This window comes from Aythya ferina (assembly GCF_964211825.1).
Source record: "Aythya ferina genome assembly, chromosome: 17".
NCBI lineage: Eukaryota > Metazoa > Chordata > Aves > Anseriformes > Anatidae > Aythya > Aythya ferina.
Window position 1 is genome coordinate 8,479,044 of NC_140316.1, and position 13,996 is coordinate 8,493,039.

The 13,996-nt window shown below is 36.1% G+C and overlaps 1 protein-coding gene across 5 annotated transcripts in view; it reads left to right on the forward strand.

The window, feature by feature from the left end:
* The window catches only part of CIT (citron rho-interacting serine/threonine kinase), a 74,465-nt gene that overhangs the window by 29,710 nt on the left and 30,759 nt on the right, over positions 1-13,996 (forward strand). For all 5 annotated transcript variants that reach the window (XM_084538701.1, XM_084538702.1, XM_084538704.1 and 2 more), the window contains exons 15-22: positions 340-393; positions 1,561-1,701; positions 2,036-2,161; positions 5,051-5,146; positions 6,953-7,069; positions 7,506-7,615; positions 10,551-10,725; positions 12,081-12,278. In XM_084538701.1, coding sequence (XP_084394827.1) covers positions 340-393; positions 1,561-1,701; positions 2,036-2,161; positions 5,051-5,146; positions 6,953-7,069; positions 7,506-7,615; positions 10,551-10,725; positions 12,081-12,278 — 1,017 coding nt within the window. The remainder of the gene's footprint in view (positions 1-339; positions 394-1,560; positions 1,702-2,035; positions 2,162-5,050; positions 5,147-6,952; positions 7,070-7,505; positions 7,616-10,550; positions 10,726-12,080; positions 12,279-13,996) is intronic.

The window sequence follows — 13,996 nt, forward strand, 5'->3', positions numbered from 1 at the left end:
CATAAGAGTTTTGTTCATGAATAGAAAATAAATAGAAATAGAAAAAAAATAAAATAGAAAATCAAAAATAAAAATAACGCTGAGTATAGCCTGTCACATTGAACAATCTAGTTGGTGACAAAAATATGAAAACAACTAGAGGTTAATAAAATGGGAGCGGATTTGCGAAGGGATGTTTTGGGCATTGGAATTTATAGGGAGAAACAAAGATTTTTAAAAAGTGAACTAAAATAAATAAGGTATCATAAGTCGAGAGAATTTTCTCTGTTTGGTTTTACCACTTGCCTTTCCCGTCCTCGTTCCCTCCCCCTCACCCCACTTCTTTCTATTTAACTGTAGATCAACACAGAGCAGCAGGCCAAAATCCAGGAGCTGCAGGAAAAGCTGACAAAGGTAATGTCTGGGTGGTGACAGTGAATTTTCCACGAGATTTTCCAGTGAAACCTTAATGCAGAGGAGGGATGCACTTTGTTTTATCCTCAAAAATAGAATTAGTCATAGCATGGGGGATGATAAGGAAAAGGGGGTGGGAGCTGGTATCTGAAATCATTGGTGTTCTCGATATGCTTTTGGTTCTTGAGACATGTCAACAGTGTTTATTTTTACAAATGAAGCTGAGTCAGAACTGGAGTAGTGTAGAGAAATTCTAATTAGAAAGGCCAGTTTGGGTGTGTTGTATGCAATGCACTGGCCCCATGCTTCTGAAGACAAATCTTTTTATCTCACTAGTGTAAAAAAAAAAAAAAAAAAGTTGGATTTGATTTAGTGTCCCAGCAAAGTCTCTTTTAATTGCAAAATCATTTTCCAGTTAAGTTATTTATGGTAAAATGGTTGAATTATAAGGCTTCACAACAGAATTAAAATACATCAATGATACAAGCTGAAGGAAGTACATTAAATATAATGTTTGCAATTGTGGTCAGTCAGTCACTGAGAACAATGTGAGAACCTGTTTGTTCTAGATCTTATGCTTTTTTGGGGGATCTTTTATCAGAAAAGAAAAAGGTTGTCATAACAATCCACCGAGAGAGCTTTATCCTCACCTTGACAGCTGCTCAGAAAGGGCATTTCCAAGGGTTAGTGGACCATTTCCAAAGGTCTGAGATATGAACAGACAGTCAAAACTATTTAGAAATTTTATTTTTAATATTTCAACGTGGACTTGTTTTATCCTCTTTTTCTCTTTTAATTAATTCTATTATCAATTATCAGGAGGCCAAAAGGTTATTTTCCTAATGTTTTAGCAGGAATATTTTGTGAGCCCTTTGCAAAAACTTGAGCTGAATTTAGGGGCACACTTCATAATAAACAGTGAAAACTAGAAATTGCAGTACAGCAAGACAAAAGTGTAGATCTGGATTTTCTGTTTTTTATGAAACAGAAAAGAATTAGCTAACAGAAATTAGAATTTGGGTTCCTGAACGTTTGTAGGCTGTCTTAATTTTAGACTGCTAGGTCAAAGTTCCGTAGCAATTTTGGACAGTACATTGACCATCTTGAGGTTACAAATTTTTGTATGTGTGTGTTTCTTAAATTTTTTTTTCTTTCAATTGGACCTAGGCTGTGAAGGCTAGCTCAGAGGCAACAGAACTTCTCCAGAATATCCGTCAAGCAAAGGAGAGAGCTGAGAAGGAGTTAGAGAAACTGCAAAATCGGGAGGATTCTAATGAAAGCATGAAGAAGAAATTGCTTGAAGCAGAGGTGAATGGAGAATATCTAGCTAGTATAAATTAGTTCCTGGGATGTGTCTGGGAACCCTCATCTGGATGACTGTAAACAACTTGTATTCCTGTAACTCTTAACAAGAAAGAGACGTTAGACATTAATCCATTTTTAATTAATTAAAGTTTTAATTAATTAATTTGAGGAAAACTTACTGAGGTTGATTTCATTTTCAGTGAGGAGCCAATAAGGACTTGTGGTTAGGATGAGGGATTTGAGCCATGATGAGGTTTTCAAATATAAAAGACCGCTCATTGCTCTGTGGTAATGCAAAGTTGGTTAGCCTAAATAACAGTTAATAATTGCTCTGCAGGAGCGGCGCCATTCTCTGGAGAATCAAGTGAAGAGATTAGAGACTGTGGAACGAAGAGAAAACCGTCTAAAGGAAGATATTCAGACTAAATCTCAACAGATTCAACAGATGGCAGAAAAAATTCTGGTGAGCAGAGGTGAAAATGAAAGATGAAGGTTAAAAGCTGGTAAAAAAAAAAAAAAAAAAAAAAAGAGTAAAAATGGAAGAGAAGACATAGAATCACATTGAATAAAGTGGAAATTGTTGAATAAAGGGTAAAGGGATTGCTTTTGTATACAATAATACTGTTAAACCTTAAGTTTGCAAATTCTGTTTGCGCCTTTAGTTACAATCTAACTCCTGTACCTGTAATCTTAAGACTATGAAATTCTAATTGTCTAAGTAGAAGCACTTAAAAGTCAACTTATCAGTATTTTAATTAATTACCTAATGTTTTGTTTCAGAACAGGATACTGTACAGGACACTGGAATAATAAAAGCATTGATATCTAGATTTTAAACTAAATTGCAAAAGGATTTTAGTGGTCAAGTCTACCTGAAGTGCTTATAGCTTGTAGCGGAAAGAAATAAGTCGTCTAAACTGTTCTTCTCCAAAGATAATATTTGTCAGGAATCCGTTTCCACAGCTTTGTTGGCAATTTCTTGTTTCTCTCCTTGTTAAACCTATTAAGACTTTATAGTCAGTTGGTACCTGAGTCTACAGTGAACCAAACGGATGGTGTCTCTAATACTTTTGCTTCCCTGGGAGAGGAAGCATAATCTTGGAGCAATTACATTGATTCCCATTTCTTTCTGTGTTGCTAATATGATAAGGACAAAAAGGTATTACTTTTTCTTGGTAGTAATTCTGAGCATAGACAGACCTGAGGAAGGCCAAATGGAAATATAAAAAAGAACCATGTTTGGACAAGCATGACCCATGCATGTTCTGAGTAATAGCTGCACAGGCAAACTTTAGCATCAGAATATCTGAAGGGTCTCAAGAAAACGTAGAATCAGATCTTTGGTGGGGGAGTTTCTTTCAAACTGTTTTGATAACATCAGTGCATGCTAAGTAGGAGACTATGGGCACAGAGACAACTTTACGTTTAGAAATAGTGAAAAACTTCAAATAGTTTCATAAGCCTCTTTTGTATATATGGGGATTGTTCCTTGGTTTCAATTATGTTTTCTGTGGAGGGAAATCCAGAAGGAAATGCAGAAATACCTAACTAATTGTTTTACTCCATGGGATATGTTTAGCAGTTCTCATAGACAGTTTCAATGGACTTCTGACAGAATGTTGGATAGTCTTTCCTAGTCCCTTGCATCTCGGATTTGGGAGCCATGGGTAATACCTTTCTTTTCTCCGCTTCTGCCCTCTTCATTCCCTCAAGTTGATCTCCTCAAACACTTTTGACATTTCTTGGTATAGAAAGGACAGAAAGATAGCAAAGGAGCTGGCAATACAGAATACAATTAAATAGAATTGTATAGAATAAGGTAGAAATTGTTGAATAAGTTGGATTGGTTTTGTGTACTACTCCTTTAGTGGTATTTTAGAAGACTTGCTGATTTGTCTGTAGAGAATTAAATAAGAAGTAAGAAATAAGTTAGGGAAGATACTATTTGAAAGAGTAGATCATGGCTATGATGCTAATAACAATTGAAAGTTACAGCTACATAGAGAACAGTGAGAACTGGAACGGTTAGAGATTACCTTTTAAGCCCACACTGGCTGTTAAGTGCCACTTCAGAAGCTGGTGAATCTTCTACAATATGAGCAGTCTGATGCTGGTAGCTTTGAAGCTGCTGCTGATCTGGTTGTCTGATTCTATGCCAGGACCTGAAACGTGTGGGCTTCTGGAGGAGGTGAATTGTCCTTCTTGTTGCTGGGAGACATATTTCAATTGCAAAAAGCAGCAATCTCCATTCCTTGCAGAAGTGTCGGGTACCAGGCACTGTAGATGACCTACTTTTGGTGAACTTCCTTTTTGATTTTCACTTCTGGAAAAAGAGGTCTACTGCAATTACTGGAGCGAGGAAGTCTTAGTATGTTTTCAAGATGAGAGAGGGAAGAGAGAAAATATGGAAAATGCTCAAGTAGAAGTATCAGGAAATTTTCCTGTGCTGTGCAGTAGTGGGGGTAGGCAGGAGACCTGGATGCATCCCAAAAACTGAACTTGTCTGTGCAACAGTCAGCCCAGTGGTCGTGAATGATAGACCTGGATCTGCATGTTGTACTGAAGAAATTGTTAGGATGGCAAATATGAAAATGAAGGAGCATAAAGCTCTAAGCTCAGCTTTTGTGAGGTGTCATGTTGAAAGGTGTTTATAGATAAATCCCCAATAATATATGCAGACAGCAGAATGTTCCTCGTACTAAAACAGCTAATTTTGGAGATGCAGAATTATCGAAGTCCTTACTGTGCACAGCTAAAACTATCAGCTATGAGGTAAAGAGGTTAAAAATACTCTGGTACCATCTACTATGTATATTGCATCCTGTACTTCTCATTTTCCAAGTAATTTATAAACAGTTATTCTGACAACACTCATCTGAGAAATGTGGCAAAGTAAATACTATTCCCACTCTATGAATATAGAATGAAAAGCAGAGACAGCAATACCCCGTTATTGAGTCCTTCTGTGAGAAAACAAGTGAGAGACCTTGATAAAAATAGGTCTGAACTTCCTGTGATGCCACTGCGGCTATAAAGTGTTTATAACCACTTGTTTTCATTAAACATGCTTGGCCTGTCTTTGGGAATAAGCTACTGGGAAACAAATTCTTATTATGGAAGTAGAAAACATTGTCTTCAGCAGTGTGTTGGCTCTGCAGTGGATGGGTCAGCAGCAATAATGCAAGGCTTAAAACTGATCACATACTGCTCTTACGTCATTTCACTGACAGCCATGGTTCAGAGATTTTCATAGTGGGGAGTCTTAAAAATGACAACAAATATGCACTACCTGTGCAACCCATACGCACAACACCTATTTCTTTGTCTGAATATGAATCTCTGCTACTTTTAGGAGCTGGAAGAAAAGCATCGCGAGGCTCAGATTGCAGCACAACATCTGGAGTTGCAGCTGAAACAAAAGGAGCAATTCTATGAAGAAAAACTCAAAGTAAAATATCTTATCTTCCTACAAGCTTTTGTGGTTAGAATGGGTTCAGGGAAAAACTGTTGCCTTTAGGCTTTTCTTTGTCTTATGAGTTGCCTTCTTGCTTACTGCTGCTGAAATCTTCAGAGAGAATAGTGAAAAATGAGTGAGTTTTTCTTCTAGTCCACGTTATTATACCTCATCTGTTTTTAACATTGTATTAAAACAGGTGACATTTGAAATCAGAATTACAGAGACCAGTTGCTGATTGTAACTTGTTCATTGCTGACTAAATAATTCTTTCTTAATGGTGTTGGATCTATCATCCTGAAAAAGATTTCAGTTCCTACTGATGATTTTCTGATTTATTTAAGAGTATTCATACAGCCTACCTGCAAGTTTTAAATTCAGTAAATAATAGAGCGTTTCTGAATTTCCATCTTCATGGAGCTGTAACATCTGCCAAGAAGCGAGCGAAACCACCCACTTTGTTTTTGTCTTTTCCAGGGTAGCATAAGACTTTAACATACAGTTAGAAATAGAATTATAGACACGATCTAAAACTAGGAAAAACAAATTGGGAAATGGGAGTATGTGCTGTAGTTAAGGATTTTTCTATAGAATCTACAGTGCGTCAGCCAGTAAATGCATTTTGTAAGGATCTTTGTTTCTACTAAACATAATCTATTTTCAGCAATTTTTCTCTATTACCTTTACCTAGGACTTTACTTTTACATTTTAGCTTAAATATGTGAGGATGTAGTATTTAAGAGGAAAGAAGGAATTCCTGTGGGAGAAACATGATGGGAAAACAAAAAAAAAGAAAGATTTCCTGGCAGATCAGAGCATGTCTGTTCAGTAATGAGAGGAGGCTGACAGAAAGCAGGAGGAAGCAGAAGTAGATCTTGGGTAAAGGAGAAGTGCTGACATAAAAACTGGAGAACAAGATAGGGCTTGGGAAAGAAGTTAAAAGAAAAACAGACAGAGAGATGGTGATTTATGGAATCATACGATATAGGGTTTAGTAGATCAGGAAGCTAGACGAAAGAATTTCAAGACATTGAATGTTTATGACTGGGACATTAAAGAGTATCCTGAGAGATACTGATGAAGCAAGCTCTAATAAGAGCCATGTCCATAATAGTTCTTTGTGCCTTTGAAAACTGTCCTTGAAGGAAATGACACTCAGTTTAACAACCAATTTAAAATTCTGGACTTGTGTACAGAACACACATACCTTAAAAAAAAAAAAAAAAAAAAAAAAAGGAAGATAAGAAGACAGTTAATTTACTTTAGTCCTGTTCCTAATGACAGATGTTTGTGTCACAAAAAGAAATCTTACCTCTTTGGTGTCTCTGACCTGAAGAATTCGTGGGGTCTCAGTTACGTTCTCATGCATATTTACAGAACTTAAAAATCACTTTTGAGCCATGTTGTTAGGGCAACCAAAGGATGCACAATTCTTTACCTCCTCTGCCTTATACACTGGGATACGGGTTTTTTTATTTGTTTTCTGTTGCAGTACTCTGGAATATTTCTTGAGCATAGATTATACATTATTATTATTATTGTTGTTGTTATTATTATTATTTATTGTCTCATGTCTTCAAAAAACACCATCATTAAATTCAGTCATCAGAGGTAACTGAGGGAGCATTCTTTTTTGGAATTTGCTGTTCCAGGGTTTCATGCCATCGCTTCCTGGGTCTAATGTTGCTTGAGATGTGATGAATTCCTTAAAAATTCTGTCTTTCTTGATGATTTTCTCTCTGCTTGCCCTCTGCCCAGTGAAATGGATATAATTTAGATAAAATAAGTATCTTCATTTAGGTTTTGGAAAATCAGATGAAGAAAGATCTTGCTGATAAGGAAGCACTTGAGAATATGCTCAGAAGACATGAAGAAGAAGCACGTGAGAAATGTAAAGTCCTGGCTGAACAGAAGGCGGTATGTGTAGTTGAATTGGAAATCAAAGTGTTTGAAGAGTAGCTTTTTGAGGCTGTGATTTCTAAGCAAGATAATCTTGTTAGAGGTTTCTCATTATTCCTGTCTTGAAGGAAATGTACTGATTAAAAGCTATTTTAAAGATGTTGATTTTATTACAAGGAATCTTCAAGAATACTTTCTGAAAATGGCTGCATAAGTTGCTGTATACCACTCATTTTGTGCACTGACCTAATGATTGTTTTTCCCTAATATTTAAGCAGTGGAAAGCAGCACCAAACAGCTCCAGTAATTGTATATGTGATACTATTTTTCTTGGTCATTTGATCAATATTCTTTTATTTTTGTTTCTGGAAATTCTGAGACTTCTTTGTTTTTAAACATTGCTTTTAAAATCACTTCCGTTGTGCAGTCTCAAAGGCATGTTGCTCTGTTTCAGATGATCAATGCAATGGATTCAAAGATTAGGTCACTGGAGCAAAGAATAGTGGAATTGTCTGAGGCCAATAAACTGGCAGCAAATAGCAGCCTTTTTACCCAGAGGAACATGTAAGTACAGCAACCGCTATCATATTGGTCACTACTGAACATTTCTCAGTGAGATCTGTTCTCAAAATGTTAAAGTTATTCTTTGTTACAGGCTTGTTGCACTTCCTTGCTTGTTTTCCTGTAATGCAGAAAACGTGCTTGTTCTCCAAATAGCTTTGGTTCTCTGCTTATTTTGTGTTTTCCGAAATGTGACAAGCAAAACTGATTTGTATTACAGTGTCTACTTTGGAGCCTTTCTTGAGGTTGGTGCTTTATGCAGGTTTACCAAACATTAAATGAATACCAATACATTAAATATCTAACCTCTATAGAAGCATATATTCTTATTTAACATGCATATTGTTAATATATTTATATTTTCCTCGGTTCTTGTGGAAGTTACTCAGTGTTGAAATTGAAAACATTACATACCTTTCATTGTAAACATTCTGTCCCACCCAATGGCTGAGAAAACAAAATGAAAACTGGATTTTAAGCCAAGAGTTTTCCTGTATGTTTTTGAATTGCTGTTTGAAAGAGTGAGATCTTTTTTACTGCAATGGGCAGAAATAATGTGGAACAGGAGATATCTCAGCTTCAACTTCAGAATGATGTTTCAATTCATTTTTTCTACATAACTCAGCTAGTACTCGAGTATATTTGTTGTTCTCTCAACTTGAGCCTCTCTTTAGTTCTCCTCATCAATGACCAGTGTAATAGTTCAGTATTTTAGGGGATACTACTGGACAAACTCTAATGTCATCTTGTGTTGCTGTGTCATCAGCAACTATTCTTGTGGTGAATTTTTCTTGTTTATTAACACAGAGGAAGTCTTGGACCTTTTCTCTTTTGTGTCTTCCTGTCTATTTGAACTTCATTTTGCTGTTCATTTTAGTTCAGTTTCTTTATTGTCTTTAAAATGCTTTTCCTTCCTAAATGATATAGACATTCTACTTGAAGTACAGGAAGAAGCACAGATTGTTCGATATGCCTTGCAAGATAGGGCTAAAGTAGTATATGCTCTTACTGAGTTAAAAGATTCATCACGTTTGGCTGTCTGCATAAATGTTTTCAGTGTCCATCAACTGCTGGATGCAATGTTAGGCAGTATCTCTGTGGGCAGCTCTTGGACAGATTCACTTATAATATTGAATAGAATCAAGCAAGATTGAATTTTGGCGCAGAATTGTTTTGTTTTTGATCTTTTCAGGGCTGATTATGCCTCCAGATTTGTAGTGGCTCCAATTTTTGTTATATTTCAAATATCTGGCAAGTTATTCTGGCTTGAACAGCCAAAAATATCCACAGAAGTAACTGAAAAAATTAACTGAGTTGCTTTATGCTCCAGATGACTTCTAGTTAATCACCCAGGAAATCTGTTGAGGTGGCAAAAGCCATAACTCACCTTCAGCCTGAAATAAAACACAAGCAGCATCTCAACATGTACCTGGGAAGCATATGCAGAGTAGTCATCGCTGCTGAAATGAGTGTAAGAACTCAGCTGAGATAGATGCGTCCTCTGATAGCAGGACACTTTCCTTGAGATGAATAGATAACAAGAAAAAAATATAATAATGCTTTAAAAAAAGGCTGAATAGTTTATGGTAAGAAATATTGTCAAATAACTTAATTTTGCAGGATTGGTAGGTAATATTACAGAATCAACGTCATTTTAAGAAAAAAATGCTTTATTATGCCCATGTTTATATATGCAGATAGCTAGTGAGTTTCTTCTTATTTTATGAATTGTGGTGGTGAATATGTATAAATCTGTTGGACTTCATTTTGAATCTACAAAAGCTACAACTAATCTGAGCATGTTTGAAGAGATGAACTAGTGATTAAACCTTTCAAAGGCTTGTGGAACTTGGTTAGCTTTTGTTCTTCCAGTATCTGAGTACCTGAGCAGGCAGCCCAGGAACCAGTAGAAAGCAAAATAACTGTGATTGACAGCTCTTGCTGCCAATAGTCTGTAGAGATAAATAAAAAGAAAAAAGAGAAAACGGGGAGAAAAAAAAAGTGACTAGGATTTTGTGTGCAAAGCACAAAAATGTGAGTCAGAAGACAAGTTCCATTTTTAGTTTTGTTAAGTCTTCCTATTTGATCTTGGGCAACCCACATAATTTCTCTGGAATTGGATTAATAACAGTTTATCTCACAGTGAACTTCTTAAAATATTAATTCATTAATATATGTAAAGCTTTGTGAGATTTCTAAATAGAAAGCACCCTGAGGCAGAATTTTCCAATGCATGATAAAATGTTTCCAGGAGTTGTAAATAACGTAGGGGTGTTTTTTGTTTGTTTGTTATGCATGAGGATATGCATTTCAAATTCTAATTGCTGCTTTTAGCAGATATTGCCAGCTCTCAAAATTCTTATGCACACAAGTAATTATTTTCATTCACTTTATAGATGGAGACTTTGATCAGAGACAACAAAGCTTTGCTTCAATATAGGTCAAGTTTAGAACTTGTTCTGGGTCCATTACAGCTTTAAAGAACAAACAAACTAAACACCCCTCCAAAAAAAAAAAAAAAGTGAACCATAGGATTTCCTTATCTCATGGAAATATATAATGTGAAAACAACTATTCTTAGCATTTATTTTTCCTGTGTAGGAAAATACATAACAAGAAATTGGTGAAATGAAAGCAATTAAGTACAGCTTAAATACTGTTGTAGACAACCACATGTAGAACTTATTTTTCTGTGCAACTTGCAAATATGAAATATTTGTGCTCTGGGCATATGTCAATGAATCCACTAGTATGTAGATGTTTTGCAGATGGTAATAGAGTTAGATGGTAATAGAGTACAAGGGTGTAGAATTTAGACTATTAACTAACTGTTCTACTTAATAGGGAGCTTGTGGTGTGTTCTTCCCGACTTCACTCCAGTGAAAGGACATATTTTAAGGACATTTCATGTTTGTCACTTGTGTTTTTCTCCTGTCAGGAAAGCCCAGGAGGAGATGATTTCAGAGCTCAGGCAACAGAAGTTCTACTTGGAAACACAAGCTGGAAAGTTAGAGGCCCAGAATCGAAAGTTAGAGGAACAATTGGAGAAGATGAGTCACCAAGATCACACTGACAAGAACCGCCTGCTGGAGTTAGAGACTAGGCTACGAGAGGTGAAGGCTTGGGTTTAATCCTTCCCAATGTATCCCATTTGCTTTAATGTAACCCATTTGGACTATTATAGTAACAGGTAGAAATAAGCTGTCGTAGTTCTATGTATCTTAAAAATGCTGTTTTAAGATGTAATTATTTATTATAGTCTAGCAGTATGTTCCCCCCAGAGGTTATTATTTTTTTAATTTTCATTACAATTTTCAATAAAAAAATAATAACAAAATAAAAAAGATTGCTCATTAGAATAAGTATTAAGCTTTTAGATCATCTTGCTATCTCAGAGTATAATTTTTTTGTACAATGTCCTTATAATGTTTTCTAGCTAGAGTGGTAATGGGGTAGAGAATTAAAGCTTAGCTATGTGCAGTGGCCAGCTTTACTTAAAGAATCTACAGAATAGAAATCAAACGGCACTACAGAAGTGCTATAAGAACACAGGAGTTGTATTGCTTCATGCACATTTTGCAAAAGTTTTTGAGAAAAATAACAGTAATATGAAAAAGTTTATTTATTTTTAAATAAATTGTGAGCTTTGCTTTATTTTTAGGTTTTTAGTTTTGTATCAACTAGTTTGGATCCACTTCAGGTCTTCTTTTTACCTTCTCCAGTCTCACTTCACTAATTTTCAGCTAAGACTGAAATTTTGCCTTTAGCTAAGAGGGTTGGATGACTAACATGTGTCCTTGTTTGGCTGGAAATTTGGTTGGGACCACTGTAAGATTTCTGTTGGTCTTGTCTTGCATCTGCAGCACAACAGACAGATTCACAAGGGATAGCAAACAGCCTGAAGAAGGTATTAAGGTTTGGAATTGATTTTGAGCACTGAGATCTGTTCTGCTGCTTTTTCATTTCTTATCCATTTCTGGAAATGACATGTTTATCACTGAGGATGCCTCAAGAAAACCCAGAGCAAGGGGATTTGGTTGGTTTCTTCAAAAAGAATCTAAATGTCTACATGCACATAAAGATTACTATTGATGTTTATGCCTAAAGATTCTTAAATAAAATAACTTCAGTGAAGAAAGGTCATCACAAACCACTTCAGCTTTTCTGCTTTTTATATCAACATATAATATGTGATATTTGAGTCACAGCTGGAACTGTTCTTGTGCCCATATTTTCATTTAAAAATGCCATATTGTTTTTGATCTTTTCCAAAGCAAACAAGTTATTTTTATTAGGCAGTAGGCAATGCTGCATCCTTGACTTCTCAGTCACTTAAGCAATCTGTGAAGATGTGATTTTGGGATAGAAATGGCAATGTCATCCTAAAGTGAGGTTTGAAATGAGATTACATTGCTTGTATTTTCTTTGTTAGTAACTTATATCTGGATGCTGCTTTTGCATTCTTCAGGTTGGTCTAGAGCATGAAGAACAAAAGCTGGAACTCAAAAGGCAGTTGACAGAATTGCAGCTGACGCTCCAGGAGCGGGAATCTCAAATTACTGGGCTGCAGGCTGCACGGACAGCCCTGGAGAATCAGCTCCGTGAAGCCAAAACTGAACTAGAAGAGACTACAGCTGAGGCAGAGGAAGAGATTCAAGCTCTCACGGTGAGCCCTGAAATTGGCACTCGATTAGAATTATTTAGGTGCACATTTCATAATGAAGTTAAATATCAATTTTTACTATATAATTTTTTTAATTTTCAGAAGAAGACATGAATTATGCCTTGTGTTAATAGAGGCAGGAATGGCTAAAATGTCAAACTTTCTCTTATTATCGTTAACCATGTGTGCTTCCTATTAGTGGTTGATTGGTGCCAAAACTGCTTGACTCTTTGCAAGTGCGTTACTGATTTGTGATGAGGTAAAAGTTGCATATGAAGTTGTTATTGACAGAGTTCTGCTCTTTTATTTACTTATTTAAATAATTTATCACAAGTTTGAAGGTACTTGATGATCATAAATGATTTGATGATTTCTTTCTACGAGTTAACCTGCTTTATACTTGCTTTGGAAAAAAAAAATAAATCCTATGAAAATAATGGTAACAACACCCTAATTTTATTCCACACTAATTTTATTTCATTAAAAATTGTCACCTGTATCCTACAGTCTCTGGTGGGGTGTGTGAATGCTATAAAGGATAAAAGAAATTCCTTCCTTCCCCCTCTTTCCCTCCCAGGAAACAAAATTCTAAATTATATGCTGCTGGTTGCTGTCTCTTGAATACAAAAAGATGCTTTCACAGTGCTTGATTCTAAGAAATATTTTCTTCAGAAAGGATTCTCAGGGCAGTGGGGGGAGAGAGAGGAGAGAAGTGTATGACCTGCTACTTCGACTGACAGCTAACCCTCATTGAAGAAGCAGCCTTCAATGACCTCTGAATCCAGTTATTTTGAAGTGTTGAAAATGTGCATTCTCTTGCTGCAGTGATATTCGATAAAAGAACTATTATTCTGGATATTTCTGCCATTGCTGTTTTTTAGAAGGGATAGTAGGCTTTGCTGAGATAGTGCTTCTATTAGATTGATGCTTTCAGTGGGTGAATGGGGGTATTATGCAGAGCTGTTCTTAAGCAGGTATGTGCTGGGAAAGCACGGCAGCAATACCAGGCCGTAAGAGAAACTGAACAGAACATGGCTGGCATCGGTTTCTTCCTGCTCAAAATTGAGGTCATCTTCCTCCCAGCTGAAAGCTTTGCATAACTGCTAATATCACTGCTAACAGGATAATGATGTGCTTGATGTCTTTACCCTATGCTACCAGTGAAACAGATGAATGTATATGACCTGTGTTCACGCAGTTACTGCTTCTGCTAATTAGGCAAAATAGTAGTGCTTTTGGACCAGCTGTTGTAAGATAGTCGAGTTCAGTGGGCTTGGAGAATTTCTGATATGGAATTTTTGTATATACTTTTTTATTTTTCACATTGTGGTAAGGTAATTTTTTAGCTCTCATATTTGATTTCTGCTAAAGAGTTTGTCCTGTTTAGTCTCTTGGCTCTAACAAAAATGTTCTGAATAAAGAAAGGTAGCTGGTGCACTAGTGCTAGTGCACTGACCTTTCATTTGTTAAGGTTTCAGATAGCATATGATATTTTACACTTGTTAAATCACTTTGTTAGTCTAAATTAATTTTGAGAGGGGCCATGAGGCTGAAACAAGAACTTTTGCTTTGTCATGCTTTGCTTGTAAATGAGGAGGTAAAATGGTGCATGCAATACTGCTTTCTTTAAAATAAGCATTTGCCCTTTTCAGTGCTTTGGATGCTGTGTTCCAAAGAATTGATTATTGTGTTTCACCACTGCTGCTTAGAGAGGCTTAGGA